Source organism: Cervus elaphus, chromosome 1 (assembly GCF_910594005.1).
Source record: "Cervus elaphus chromosome 1, mCerEla1.1, whole genome shotgun sequence".
Taxonomy (NCBI): domain Eukaryota; kingdom Metazoa; phylum Chordata; class Mammalia; order Artiodactyla; family Cervidae; genus Cervus; species Cervus elaphus.
This window is the reverse complement of record NC_057815.1, coordinates 66,327,886-66,343,694: the sequence shown is the minus strand read 5'-3', so window position 1 is coordinate 66,343,694 and position 15,809 is coordinate 66,327,886. Positions and strand designations below refer to the sequence as shown.

The following is a 15,809-nucleotide window of genomic DNA, read 5'->3' as shown; positions in this document are numbered from 1 at the left end:
AAGGGAGCCATAAAGGAAGATTATGAGAAGGGAGTAAAGGACAGTGGAAAGGAGGCAGGATGAAATGGATTGTGGGCTCCGATTGGGTTGAGTAATTGTTGAAGTGAGAATCCTAAAGGGAGTGAGGAGAAGGAAGAGGCATTGGTCAGAGATTAGATGATTAAATTGGTATTAGAGTAGACGGGTAGTTACTGATAATGGCAAAGTCTAGGTTATAACCATGAGAGTGCTGGTTCCTGGTGAATAGCCAGAGGAAAATTTCACAACTTCTCCAAGCCTTACTTTTTCTCCTCTGCAAAACAGGGATAATGCCTGTCTTACAAAGTTGTCGTAAGGATTAAATGATGTGGTTCATGTAAAATACATGACATAGTGCCTAGCATGTGATAGGTTCTTAATAGAATTTCCTTGCTTTCTTTTATAATTTTGAGTCTTATTTCCTCAGCTGAGCAGAATAGTAAAATACTGTAAATGCTTGATACCTTTCCTTATGTTACAAAATTTTATATATGAAGCCTAGGGAAATGAAATTTTTAGGAACTCACTCTACAACCCATTATTATTTTCTCAGTTGAAATGAAAAACACCATTGTCATTGGAACTACCACTATTATGTTAATAAGAAGTACTTCTACAAAGTACTTCTGTAGTATTTCTTCTACAATTCTGTGACTGTTACTATTTATTCATTTAAAAGAATCTGTGTGGCAAGAATTTTCACATCATTTGCATTTAATTGTTATAATAGCGGTACATGGTGCTGGTATTTTTATTATTTTTCCATTTGCCAGTAGAGGAAATGAAAGTGTAGTGAGATGTGCTACAGAAGATTATATTGGTTAAACTAGAACTTGAACCCAGATCTTCTCACTAACTGGTAACCGAATTTCAGGCAATTCATGGTGTGTCATTGTTGAAAATATTTGCGTGCTACGTATTTGTCTGCTAATCTCTAAAGATCTCTTTTTAAACTCTATAATGAAAGGATTTTTCTTTTTATTTTACAGTCCTTATGATTTATACATTCATCCATCCATTCATTGTTTTCATTCAATACATACTTATTGTAACCTTTCTAATTATTAGGCCACGTGCTAGGCCATAGAAATACAATTATGAGAAAGACATACACCCCTGCCTTCAGGAAATTTTTTCTGTAGTGAGATGGACAAACATTAACAATTACATAAAGATACTTATAATTGAAGGAAAAGTGCTAGAACCATGTGAACAGACCATGTGAACCATGTGAACAAGGAAGGATTTGATTGAGTCTGTGCATTGGCTTGGTGGTGATCATGTGACTTCCGTGTGTCAGTCACTTAGTCATGGTGACTCTTTGCGACCCCACGGCCTGAAGCCCATCAGGCTTCTCTGTCCATGGAATTTTCCATCAAGAATACTGAAGTGGGTTGCCATTCCCTTCTCCAAGGAGACTTCCCTGAGGAAGTTCCATTTAAGCTGAGATTTGAAGGATAAGCAGCAGTCAGTTAGATGGAGGGATAAAAGGAAGAAGGGGCAAGCGTGGATGAAGGAATTCTTTCTTCCCTATTCCCCTCCTTTGTCCTTTCTTTCCATTTTTCCTTTCTTCCTTCAGATTATAATTATAATGGTTCTTTCTCATTTTCTTTATGGTTTTAAAATGTATTTTAAGTAAATTAATAATTACAAAGCAGAGAACTGAATTTTTCTCTTAGTGCATTCTCGAGAATTATCGATTTTGGACTGCTTACGAAGTTCTGTGGTGAGTTTACATTCTAGATTCCATCAGTTGTCATGCAGTGAGACCATGGAGGACGTTAATTTTGCTGTTTTTTTCCAGTTTTATTGAAAAATAATTGATAAACCTCACTGTATAAGTTCGAGGTATACAGTGTGATGGTTTGCCTTATGCATATTGTGAAATGATTACTGCAGTAGGTTTAGTTAACATTTATTATCCCGTATTCATTTTGCTCTTAAACTCCATCATTGGTTTTATGCTGACAGTTTTTGCTGGCACAGCACACTGACTTTTTTTTTTCCAGAGGTGAATTAATATACCTCTGTTTAAAGAAGTGAATATTTCCATCTAAACTGATGCATTCAGTGTATTATATAAACTACCAATCCATTGTACAAACTATTTATCCCTGTAGTTGAAAAATACAGTTTCAAGGTTTTTTTTTTTTCAGTTCCAAGTAGAATGGGGACCCAGGCAACTTTTCTTTTTCTTGTTTTCACACTGTCATCTGTTGACCCACAGCTAGCATTTTATGTATTGATAGCACATGGTCCCATATATTGCTGTAGCAGGAAATCCATTAGACGTAAGAAGAGAAATCTTATTAGATAAATATTATATCAATGCAATATCTCTTTTTAGCAAAGTACCACTCATTGTTACAAGTTCTAAAATATGTTTATAACTAGTATAGGATCATGTTGGAACTAAGGCATTTAGGAAAGCAGAAGAGAAGGTTTGAAAAGGAAATTGACTACAGAAAGCAAAGGATTAATAATTCTTTGACTTTACCAAAAGATTCCTGAGAGCACATTTATCAAGCAAAGGTGATGGAACTTGGTTGGAATGACTCCAAGCAGCAATGAGATTCTGGCTAAGTGTTATTACAACAGAGAAACAGATGTAGAGCAATAATACCATAGACTTCTTTTGTCTAACAAATAGACTTCTCAAGAACATAAGCAATTGTTCATGATTTTTTTTTCCAGTCACATCCATTTATGTAAGAGAGCAATATAATATAGCTGAAAGAAAATGTACTTTAGAGGTATTTGTCTGTATCTCAGTACTGCCACATTCTTGTGTGAGCTAGGGTGATCTTCTAAATTTGAGCCTCAGTTACCTCATCTCTGAAATCAGGAAAATACCTTAATGAAATAATGAACTTTGGTATTCATAATGACAGTCCTGAAACAGTGAAAGGCCTGGAAAGTCTGAATTATTCACTAATTTTTTTATAGTGTTAGCTTTGTCTAGAATTATAATCCTTGTATCACTTTACTCCAGTATCATGAATAGCTAATGAATCAAAACAGCCCATTGTCAGGCTATAGAGAAACAGAACGTATTTCATGTTTCTACTTGTTATATATGCTAAAAACATTACTACCTATGAACCAATATAAATTTACTTTAAACTAAAAAGAAACTATTAATTCTGTTTGTTGGTGCTAGCCAGAGAGCAAAAGATTAGGCAACTTGTTCTTCCTTTTCTCTGCCTAATACTTTTCTGTCCCTCTTTGAATTTAGGAGCATGTATCCTGTTTGGAAATCTTTTCTCGAGGGAACAATGCAGGTAGCCCAGTCTCGGATCAATATATGTGAAAACTATAAAAACTTCATTTCTGAGCCTGCAAGGACAGTGAGAAGCCTAAAAGAACAGCAACTAAAAAGGGTATCGTTTCTATTTGTTCTTTTCTTTTAATATCTCACTACTACGTTTATAATCTGCAAGATTATGTTCAATTGCATTTTACACTTTGAATTTTTCTCTATGTTCCAAATGTTTCTGATTTTAACATAGACTTTCTGATTTCAACATGTTCCCTCTGGCTACTGTATTTTATTAATTGACACAGGTGAGTGTGATTTGAATCTGAAAGCTCAGCAAACATTTCTTACAAATATCACTTTTCAATTTAACTCAAGGAAGTAGACCTACTTAGATTGGTGTATATTAAAACAATTACAATGTTATTAATCCCACTAAGTCTTGATAAAATCTTAGTTCGGTTTGATCCATTTTGCATAATAATTTAAAGGAAATTGACACATCTTGACCATATATAGCGAACTTATTACCAAAATTGGGTTATTCTAAGGTTTAATTATATAAACTACATAAAAAATTTTAAATGATTATACAGAATTTTAAAATTCATAGGAAGAATAATGTGATTTTTATGAAAAGCTTGTGATTGAAAGTAAGTAATTGAATTAGATCCTCTTAGGAAATAGTTACAAAATTAGAGATTATCATGATGCCTAAGAAGTATTTAAATGTTTTTTATGGAAGTATTAATACTTTAAAAATTATTAAAGTAACTATTTAAGGAAATAATATTTCACAAGCCATTGTTTTGATTCTAATTGTCCTTCGGATTTTCACTAATTTTTACAAATGAAAACTAAATAAACTAATCTTCCATTTTTGCCAAAGATGATTTTAGTAGCATGAAATCAATGTTATTAATAAATATATCTCTTTCAAGCACTCACGTAATATCAGTGGGTTTTAACATATTTCTATAAGAATGCCTCTGCTCAAAATTGTCTTTCAAAATTTTCTTTCAAAACAATACATGATCACTGGCCAAACAAGGCTTTCGATTGGAAGAAAAAATGTTGTGTGTGTGTGTATCCATCAGCACACGCAGAGAGAGAGTCGGAGACAGAGGTAGAGAATTGATCTAGCTCCTTCCTAACTGGGAGGAAATATGATGTTTCAAATAGCCGGTACATTCACCAAATCTGATTGAATTATTGGAAGTTCTACATTTCTCAATATCAGAATATTTTGAAAGAGTTAACCGATTTGTGCTCTTCTATGATCTGAATGTCACTGAACATACCAGGGCAAAGAATGTTTGGTGAGGTTTGACAAGTCCACTTATCTGTGAATTAACTTATATTATAGCCAGTAATAATAGTGTTTATGTTTTATCTAAGCAGTTGTTGAACACTAAATATATTTTGAGCATTCAAGGAGGGAATGGCAACCCACTCCAGTATTCCTGCCTGGAGAATTCCATGGACAGAGGAGCCTGGCAGGCTATAGTTCATAGGTCACAAAGAGTTGAATACGACTGAAGCAAGTTACACACACACCATATATTGAGCATACCTATCAGGACTCTGAAATTGCAGATGACAGAAACTTACTTCAAACTGACTTAAACCAAGAAGAGAATGTATAATTGAAAATTTCAGCGGGGATGGAATCCAGGCAGGAGTGGATCCAGGAGCTCAAATGATGGCATTAGAATTCATGTTTCTTCCCATCCGTTAGCTTTCCCCGGTGGCTTCATTCTTCAGCAACTCTCTGTGGCATAGCAACTCTCCCCACATTGTGCTGTCCCTGACATGCCAGATTTACAAATATCAGAGCTAGCAATTCCACAATTTCCACTTTCCCCAAAGTTCTAACAAAACTACCAGAATTGAGGCTCACTGACTTTTCTTGAGTTACAGAGGTTACAGTCCTTGTGTAAACTACATGGACTAAATATGGGAAAAGATGATTCTCCAAAAGAAAATTGAGATGGATTCTCAGTGGAGCAAGAAAAGCAACACATGGCCACAAATACTGACTTTTCCAATTGTACTTCCCAAACTTTACAACAAATTGACTCCACATAGGGTCAAAAAATCATCTGTTTTTTGTTCTGTACCCCAACCCTTTCTCCATACTTTCTTTTTTCTTTTAGCCTCCTTTTGGATTAATCTTGTATTTTTCTTTTAGGGTGATGAGAACACTTAATATGAGCTCTATCCTCTTAACAGATTTTTTAAGTGAACAATACAATATTGTTATCTATAAGCACAATGTTGTGCGGACAATCTCTAGAACTTATTTATTTTGTATAACTGAAATTTTTTATGTTTGATTATTTTATGTATTTCATGTAAGTGGAATCATGCAGTATTTGTTCTTCTGTGACTGGCTTATTTCACTTGGCATAATGTCCTCTAGTTTCAACCATTTTGTTGCATGGATGCGTGCATGGGATATCCTTTTTTAAGGCTGAATAATATTCTACCGTATGTATATACCATATTTTTTTAATACATTCATGCATTTATCCACATTTTGGTTATTTCCATATTTTGACTTTTGTGAATAGTGCTGCAGTAAACATGGGAATACTAATATTTCTTTGATATCCTGATTTCACTTCTTTTGGATAAATACCTAGAAGTAGGATTGCTGGATAATGTGTGATAGTTGTAGTTTTAATTTTTTGAGGAATCGCCATACTCTTTTCCATAAAGAGCTGTACCACTTTGCATTCTCACCAACAGTGCACAAGGGTTCCAATTTCTCCCCAACCTTGCCAATACTTGTTGTCATTTTTTTTTTGGTAATAACCATCCTAACAGGTATGAGGTGATATCTCATTGTGGTTTTGATTTGTAGTTTCCCTGGTGATTAATGACATTGAGCAATCTTGTACTTTTTATTATCAAAATTTCCTTCACTATTAGCTTTTTAATTTTATAATCTTGTTCTTTTAGTAATTACTTTAGAGATTCCAGTATGCTTTTTTGACATACTGTAATTTACCATGAATTGGTAGTTTTACTGCTCTTCAAACTTCAAGTCTATTGTGAATTAGTATTTTACCACCTCTTAAACAATGTAAAAATGTTTTAATAACATAATTCCATTTACCTCCCTATTAGGACTTCTTTGCTATTAGACCTTTTGTCTCTTTCCATGTCTTTTGTACTTTTTCTGCACTTTATTAATGTACTTTTTTCTGCACTTCAGTCTGAATATTTTCAACTGTTATCTTCCGGTTGATTAACACTCTGTTCTGCTATTTATCTTTTTCTTTTTGTGTGTTTTTATAGATTGATTGAAGTAGAGTTCATTTACAATACTGTGTTATTTTCAGTTGTACAGCAAAGTGATTCAGTTTTATATATTTTTCAGATCATTTTCCAGTATAAGTTATTTCAAGATATTAAATATAGGTCCCTATGCTATACAGAAAATCCTTGTTACTTACCTGTTTTATTCATAGTACTTTGTATCCATTAATCCCATACTAATTTATCCCTCCTTTCCTGCGTTTTCTCTTTGATAATATGTTTGTTTTATATGTCTGTGAGTCTATTTCTGTTTGTATATATATTCATTTGTAGTTTTCGGATTCCACATATAAGTGATATCATATAATATTTGTTTTTGTCTTACTTTCTTCATTTAGTATGATATTCTGTAGGTCTATCCATGTTGCTGCAGATGGCAAAATTTTGTTCTTTTTATGCCTAAATATAGTCCAGTGTGTGTGTGTATTGCGTATGCCACATCTTTATCATTTTTTTGAATATCGTTGATTTATAATGTTGTCTTAGTTTCTGCTGTAGTGTAGTTATATATACACTTATGTCCACTCTTTTTTAGATTCTATTTCCGTATAGGTGGTTACAGAGTGTTGACTAGAGTTCCCTGTATATGCTACATCTTCTTTATACAATTATCTCTCCATGGGCATTTGGGTTGTTTTCATTTCTTCACTATTGTGTATAGTGCTCCTGTGCTGTTCTGCTATTTCTTTCTTTTTTTTTTTCATTTATTTTTATTAGTTGGAGGCTAATTACTTTACAATATTGTAGTGGTTTTTGCCATACATTGACATGAATCAGCCATGGTTTTACATGTGTTCCCCATCCCGATCTCCCCTCCCGCCTGCCTCCCCATCCCATCCCTCTGGGTCTTCCCAGTGCATCAGCAGAGGAAACCAGATCTGAAAGAGACACGTGCACTCCAATGTTCTGCTATTTCTAATCTGCTTTTAAAACTTATCTTTTGGGATCTCAGTGTATTTTTCAGTTCTGGAATTTTTTATTTTTTAAAAAATGGAGTCCGTGTTTCTGATGCAGTTCTTCCTGTTTTTTCTTTCTCCTGTTTAATGTATTACTCCTAATCTCTGTTTCATAGTTCCACTATCTGAACACTATAGGTCTCTTTTTATCACTACCTGTTTTTTTGTTTGTTTGCTTGTTTTTGGTTATTTGGGTCTACTGCTTTTGTAAGCCTCATGGTGCTGTATATTGTGCATAAAAACTGTAGTGGCTCTGGAAGATGTTTTCTGTTTCCAAAGAGAGTTAAGTTTTTTAGCAGGCAGACAGAATACTATTTAATCACTTTGATTCTGATAGGGTCTAGTGTTAGACTTTTTAGGCTTGTCTGTTTCACGTTTGTCCTTACTTCTGGGGTCTTACCTGAAAGTATAGGATATTTAACAAAGCCTTTCTGTTTTGACAAGACTTGAACTCCAGCCTTTGTCTTCTCAACATCATGTAGCTGCTCTGCTCCCTCTGTTCATTGCTCAGCTCATTAGCCTTTTAGCTACTGTTTTTTCCTGAATTTCTTGGAGCTTCATTCCACACATGCCATTTAGAAGTCAACTGATGACTTGGGGAACTTGCATAGATTTTATGGCTTGCTTCTCTGTAGTACCCTTCTTCCCAGATTGAGTCTCTCAAGTTCCTACTCTTTTGGCACCCTCAAACTCCAACCTCTGTTTCCACAGTCTAGTTAAAAAAAAACAAAAACCCACTTCTGTTTATATTCTGCTTCTCTGTACTGTGATTCAAAAATTGCCATAAGGAAAAAAGTCAAGGTGAATGTAGAGCATACCTAGCTGTGCTTCTCTTCTTCCAGATATTAAGTCCCTTAAGTCCAATGTGTATTGCTGTTCTTTAATTCTGGCTATTTCTAAAAATCTCTGTTGTCTAACTTTTACAGTTAATAGACAAGAAAAGGATAGTCTAAAACAAATTGTTCATGAACAAAACCAATTTGACTTAAAATTCTCCATCTGTAATATCTTTTTAATTGAAGTATAGTTGATTTGTAGTATTAAATTAGTTTGAGTTGAATAATATAATGGTTTAAAATATTTATAGATTATACTTCCATTTATAGTTACTATATAGTACTGGCTATATTCTTCATGCTGCACAATATATTCATGTATCTTATCTCTTGCCCCTCTCCCCTTACCTCACTCCATTGATAACCACTGGTCTGTTCTTTATATATATGAGTCTGCTTCTTCTTTGTTGTATTCACTACTTTATTTTTTAAATTCCACATGTAAGTGTTAATGTACACTGTTTGGCTTTCTCTGACTTATTTCACTAAGCATAATACCCTCTAAATCTATCCATGTTGTTGCAAATGGCAAATTTTCATTCTTTTTTATGACTGAGTAGTATTCCTTTGTGTGTGAACTATATGTATACCATAGCTTCTTTACCCATTCACCTGTTGATGGACACTTAGAGAATACTTCCAAATCTTGGCAATTGTTTTTTTTTTGTTTGGTTTTTTTTGTTGTTGTTTTGTTTTGTTTTTTATTTTTTATTAGTTGGAGGCTAATTACTTCACAACATTTCAGTGGGTTTTGTCATACATTGATATGAATCAGCCATAGAGTTACACGCATTCCCCATCCCGATCCCCCCTCCCACCTCCCTCTCCACCCAATTCCTCTGGGTCTTCCCAGTGCACCAGGCCTGAGCACTTGTCTCATGCATCCCACCTGGGCTGGTGATCTGTTTCACCCTAGATAGTATACATGCTGTTCTTTTGAAACATCCCACCCTCACCTTCTCCCACAGAGTTCAAAAGTCTGTTCTGTACTTCTGTGTCTCTTTTTCTGTTTTGCATATAGGGTTATCGTTACCATCTTTCTAAATTCCATATATATGTGTTAGTATGCTGTAATGTTCTTTATCTTTCTGGCTTACTTCACTCTGTATAATGGGCTCCAGTTTCATCCATCTCATTAGAACTGATTCAAATGAATTCTTTTTAACGGCTGAGTAATATTCCATGGTGTATATGTACCACAGCTTCCTTATCCATTCGTCTGCTGATGGGCATCTAGGTTGCTTCCATGTCCTGGCTATTATAAACAGTGCTACGATGAACATTGGGGTGCACGTGTCTCTTTCAGTTCTGGTTTCCTCAGTGTGTATGCCCAGAAGTGGGATTGCTGGGTCATATGGCAGTTCTATTTCCAATTTTTAAGAAATCTCCACACTGTTCTCCATAGTGGCTATACTAGCTTGCATTCCCACCAACAGTGTAAGAGGGTTCCCTTTTCTCCACACCCTCTCCAGCATTTATTGCTTGTAGACTTTTGGATAGTAGCCATCCTGACTGGCGTGTAATGGTACCTCATTGTGGTTTTGATTTGCATTTCTCTGATAATGAGTGATGTTGAGCATCTTTTCATGTGTTTGTTAGCCATCTGTATGTCTTCTTTGGAGAAATGTCTGTTTAGTTCTTTGGCCCATTTTTTGATTGGGTCATTTATTTTTCTGGAATTGAGCTGCAGGAGTTGCTTGTATATTTTTGAGATTAATCCTTTGTCTGTTTCTTCATTTGCTATTATTTTCTCCCAATCTGAGGGCTGTCTTTTCACCTTACTTATAGTTTCCTTTGTTGTGCAAAAGCTTTTAAGTTTCATTAGGTCCCATTTGTTTATTCTTGCTTTTATTTCCAATATTCTGGAAGGTGGGTCATAGAGGATCCTGCTGTGATTTATGTCAGAGAGTGTTTTGCCTATGTTCTCCTCTAGGAGTTTTATAGTTTCTGGTCTTACATTTAGATCTTTAATCCATTTTGAGTTTATTTTTGTGTATGGTGTTAGAAAAGTGTTCTAGTTTCATTCTTTTACAAGTGGTTGACCAGTTTTCCCAGCACCACTTGTTAAAGAGGTTGTCTTTTTTCCATTGAATATCCTTGCCTCCTTTGTCAAAGATAAGGTGTCCATAGGTTCGTGGATTTATCTCTGGGCTTTCTATTCTGTTCCCTTGATCTATATTTCTGTCTTTGTGCCAGTACCATACTGTCTTGATGACTGTGGCTTTGTAGTAGAGTCTGAAGTCAGGCAGGTTGATTCCTCCAGTTCCATTCTTCTTTCTCAAGATTATTTTGGCTATTCGAGGTTTTTTGTATTAAATCTTGGCAATTGTAAATAATGCTGCTATGAACACTGAGGTGCGTGTATCTTTTTAAATTAGTGTTTTCATTTTCTATGGATATATTGCCAGGAGTAGATTATTGGATCATATGGTAGTTCTAAGTTTTTGTAAGGAACCTTCATACTATTTGCCACAATGGCTGCTTCAGTTTATATTCCCACCAACAGAGTACCAAGGTTCCCTTTTTTCCCACATCCTTGCCAGTGTTTTGTTATAGGTGGTCTTTTTGATGATAGTCATTCTGATAGGTGTGAAGTCATACCTCACTGTAGTTTTGATTTGCATTTTTCTGATGACTAGTGATGTTGAGCATCTTTTCACATGCCTGTTGGCCATCTATATATCTTCTTTGGAAAATTGTCTATTCAGAACTTCTGCCCATTTTTTAATCAGGTTTTTTTTAATATCAAATTGAACTGTTTATATATTTGAATGTTAACCCCTCTGTAACATTTTAATGTTTGTGTTCTTTTTTAAAATTTTCTCTATTTTGTCAGTTTTATTTATTGTTTAAATAGTTTTACAGAAAAACAGCTTCTTTACCTCAGTAGACTATTTGTGTTTCCTACTCCTTTACCTTCTTAGTTTTTATAGTAGTTGTAATTAATACATGGATAATTATTTTTAGATTATTCTGGGTTTTTTTGCATTCTCTATTTCCTAATTTATTGTTAATGTTTCTATACAAGCTTTATGTTTATTATTTTTTACTTCTGAATACATCTTTTGTTTATTCTGCTTTATTCAATCATTCCTCTGTTTTATTACCACTAAGGTAATACAAATTAAATTTTTTTAAAAGTTATTTTCTTAGGATGAATTTCCAAGACATGACTACCGGGTCAGAGAACCTTCAAGTTGTTAGCAGGTCTGTCTATCCAGTATCTGTGTCATACTCAGGAATCATACTTTTAATTTCTTCAATAGAATCCTGAATTATAATATCCACATTTTTCATTTTGTATGGTCCCTTAGCTCTTATGTAAACTTACATTCATGTCTCTGCTCAGTGCTAATACCTTTTAGGAAAAAGTTGGACATATATCACATCAAGGCTTTTCTTAACATAGGTACTATTAAGCTTCTTTTTAAGTATATAACTTATTCCTCCTCAGAAAATTGGATTTCTACAGAAAAAAAATTTTTATTTTAAAAGTTGGAAAGGAAATCCTATTCCTTTGCAAATTAAGTTTGATGACTTTTATTTAGTAATTATTTTTGATATTTTGCTGTGTACAGGCATTTTCCTTTGAAGAAGAACCCAAATTACTCTCACTTGAAAGAGTTCACTTGGGTGGTGGAGAACACTTGGTTGTTATTTTAATGAATGCTAGGGAAGAAAGGGTCACAAGAGATCTCTTCATTGTGCACATAGGCTCTCTCTAATACTGTTTCATAAACTTATCTTAGAAACTTATGTAAAGAGAAAAATCAAGTAGGATAGACCCAACTAGAGTTTAAGGAAGAGATTTTTGAGAAGTCCTTTAAAAAATATGAATAACACAAAATTCTTCTAATATTGTGGCACATATAGAATGTAATTTAATTAATAACCTTTTATAGATGGAAATTAAGTAAGTAATATCTATGAGATATTTGGTTACCCGAGAGTAAGGAGAGATGTCTTTTCCTTCAGAGGGTAGGGATATAAGGAGTGAGTGACTGTGTGTGTGTGTATGCATGTGCTTGTGTGTATGTGCCCATGTGCATGTACCCATGGTGTTCACTTTGTGTGAATATTCCAAGATTCTATCCACATGGCTTGCAATCCTCAGGAAAACCTTTGACCTACTGTGTTTCATTTCCTCTCAAAATATTCAAATTAGCAGACCTTTTCAGTGCTTGTGTATCACCATGGGACTCTTGGGCTTCCCTTCATTGATTAGTTTTTCTGGGGCCAAGTTTCATTGTTTTGGACATACATTTTGGATATAGATACCTTACACCTGACTCTTCTTTTAAATAATTCATCCCTTTTGCCCATTAAACACAGCTGTATTTTTTCAGGCTATGCCCCACTTCCTGATTATTAATATCTAATTGTACCCATGGAGCATTCTCTTAGCTCTTCACACATGCAAGCATGGCATTATTGGGATGTTTAGCACTATTCTGTGGGAGTGTCAGGTTGTTATGAAGGAGAAAAGAGGTGTTTTTGTTTTTGTTTACCCTTTATTCATAGCCTGACACTTATTACATGCTCAATAAATGTACCCATAGGGAACCTTTCAGTTCTCTCTCTTCCTGTAGAGTAGTCCCTTTCTTAACACCTAAGTTACTGAGAAACTCTAGCCTGTATGTCAAACGTTTAAGTTTAAATTTATGTGTGCTTTACCCGTGCTCTTCTGATGTCCTTGTTCTACTCTACACTGTTCATCCTGGCGCAGTAGTCTCTTAACCAGTACCTCTTCCTGCTTTGCTGAGTTTCTTCAGTCTCCACCATATATTGACAGTGTTATTCCAGGCTCAGAAGTTTTTCAATGGAGGCTGCCCTGAATTGACCTCAAACTGGTAAAACTGGGGAAACTCAAACTGGTGAAACTGGGTAAACTGGCCTCAAACTGTTTCCAACTGGGGAAGAAAATTCCACTTTGGACATCTAGAAGGGTCCCAAAGCAGTGTTACTTGGACCCCATTGTGTTATAAGAATTATTCATTAAATATTTCTTTGCGTTATTATGTCTGTCCCTTCTCCTAGAATCTGTATCCAAAGAGTTATAATTGTTAGGTGGTACCCAGGTTTCTTGCTTCTCTCCTTCATCTTGGACTTACCATGTTAAACTTCTCAGATTTCACTCTTCCTTCACTCAGTGCTGAAATGAATCCTTCAGTATCCTTTGTGCCATAGGAGACTTTATTAGTATTATGAAGATTATAGAATTGCTTTAATCTTTTGCCTTTATTGCTGTGCTCCAACACTAAGAACATTTTCTTTGTTGCTCTTCTTATGCCCTAGTCAGTTATCAGCAGCACTCAGAGGTTATTTCTCAAAGCAGAGTTACTAGGCAAAATGTGACACTATTCCATACATTACTTGAAATGGGAGTACCAGCTGTTCACTGGATTTTAATTTGCAATTTGAAGGGTTCTAAAAGTGCTGATTCTTCTCCTGGGTTTCCATCCTGAGGGCATAGTGCATAGTTCTTAGGACAGACTCATTTTCTGTAAGCCTAAAGACTAAAATCATAAACTGCACTTTGTATTTTACAGTGTGTGGACCAGTTGACAAAGATCCAAACTGAATTGCAAGAGACAGTAAAAGATTTAGCTAAAGGCAAGAAGAAATACTTTGAGACTGAGCAGATGGCTCATGCAGTACGAGAGAAAGCTGACATCGAGGCAAAGTATGTGTTTTAGCATTTCTGAAAAACTAATTATGCAAATAAATGTGATTTTTGCCAGTACTTTGTTTTCTGTTAGTACAGGGCATTTCATCAGACCTGTAAATGTTACATACTTTAGATCAAAGTTTTCTCTTACATTGGTTGATTTTATTTACATTAATATTAGCAAAATGAGAATGTTTGATCAGTTTTCACATTAAATTGAATTTTGAAAAAGAAAGAAGACAAATGAACATTGTATTGGAAGCTTAGCAAAAGTCTGCTTAAGTTGCTTAAGTGTCTGAATATCAGGGTTTTAGAGCCTCATTTTTCTCATGCCAGACTAAATCAATTGTAGTTGAAAAATCCCTGATCCTCAGTGTGCCATTGAAGGATAATGGACACATCAAGTGAACAAGAGCACTGACCTCAGTGTAGAAATCCTGCCCTAGAATTTTCTCTTATATGAAGTTCCTCTTATATGAAGTTCTAACATACACTTTTTAATGTATGCTTTAGCAACTGTGTGTGAATTTTACTTTCAGTATATGTGAATTAAAAGTCCTTTATTTGAAAATAATTAGGAAAAGAAGGAACTGGCAGTTTATAACAAAGAATTGTAAAGCTAGCAGTTAGAGATTTTTGCACTGACAGCTTGAGGAAAGATTAAAATTTTTTAAGAATAAAGAAACCTGTGTTATAGAACGGTATTCTGAAGATGTCCGTAAGGAAGGGTAAGACTCCCATTCGGTCAGCTCACTGATGGAAAATGTAGGAGTTTGAACTTCTAGTCATGGAACCAGAAAGTCTGTACAATTAAACACTTGTGCAGACTAGGAAGGAGTCAGGGATGTCTTTCTAATACATTTTTTTTTTATCTGCAGGAAATTAAACAATCTCATAGGCAAATGTGAAAATTTAGGGGCTCCTGGAAAATTTATTTTGTACCAAGGGATGGTAAATAAATACTCATAACATGCTTAATGTTACTGGAAAACATATTTAATATTTCCCTTAGTTTATTATCTTAATTATTTTATTTTTATAAGCATACAGATATTTCCTATACTTTCTTAAGAGTGGGTGAACCTGTCTTCCCAGTAAGATCTGAAGTTTTTAGATTAGATTCTCTCCATTAGGGATATCCTGTCATGGTGGTTTTTAAGAACTTGTTTTTTTAAACTCTCAGGGATTTGAGAACAGAGAATTGACGGATTTTGTAGAGCATATATAAATACCTACTTGAGCCAAGGTCAACGGGTGAAAATGAGGACAGTTATAGGGCTTTTCTTGAGAGGTATGGGTTTGACACAGGGACTTCCCTGTAGCTCAAACGGTAAAGAATCTGCCTGTGATGCAGGAGACCAGGGTTCGATTCCTGGGTTGGGAAGTTCCTCTAGAGAAGGGAATGGCAATCCACTCTAGTATTCTTGCCTGGAGAATTCCATGGACAGAGAAGCCTGGCAGGCTACAGTTCGCGGGGTCGCAAAGAGTTGGACACGACTGAGCGACTAACACACACACAGATGGATTTGGCACAGATGCTGATCACAAGAAACTACCTCCTAATATGGTTCAGATTCAAAGAGGATACAGCAGATCAAACATTTCGTTCCATATGTAACTTTTCTGAAAATTAATTCAACAACAGGGAAAGAAATATCTTTATTCACTTGCTAAGTTTTTTTTTTTTTGAATGATTACTCTATATTGGGTATGATGGATCCAGAAATGAGTAAGGTAAGCTTTGCCCTCAA

At 34.9% G+C, this 15,809-nt stretch overlaps 1 protein-coding gene across 3 annotated transcripts in view; it reads left to right on the top strand.

The window, feature by feature from the left end:
• FCHSD2 (FCH and double SH3 domains 2) overlaps positions 1-15,809 on the top strand; it is a 260,252-nt gene that overhangs the window by 117,843 nt on the left and 126,600 nt on the right. For all 3 annotated transcript variants that reach the window (XM_043906604.1, XM_043906595.1, XM_043906612.1), the window contains exons 5-6: positions 3,254-3,398; positions 13,940-14,073. In XM_043906604.1, the coding sequence (XP_043762539.1) occupies positions 3,254-3,398; positions 13,940-14,073 (279 nt within the window). The remainder of the gene's footprint in view (positions 1-3,253; positions 3,399-13,939; positions 14,074-15,809) is intronic.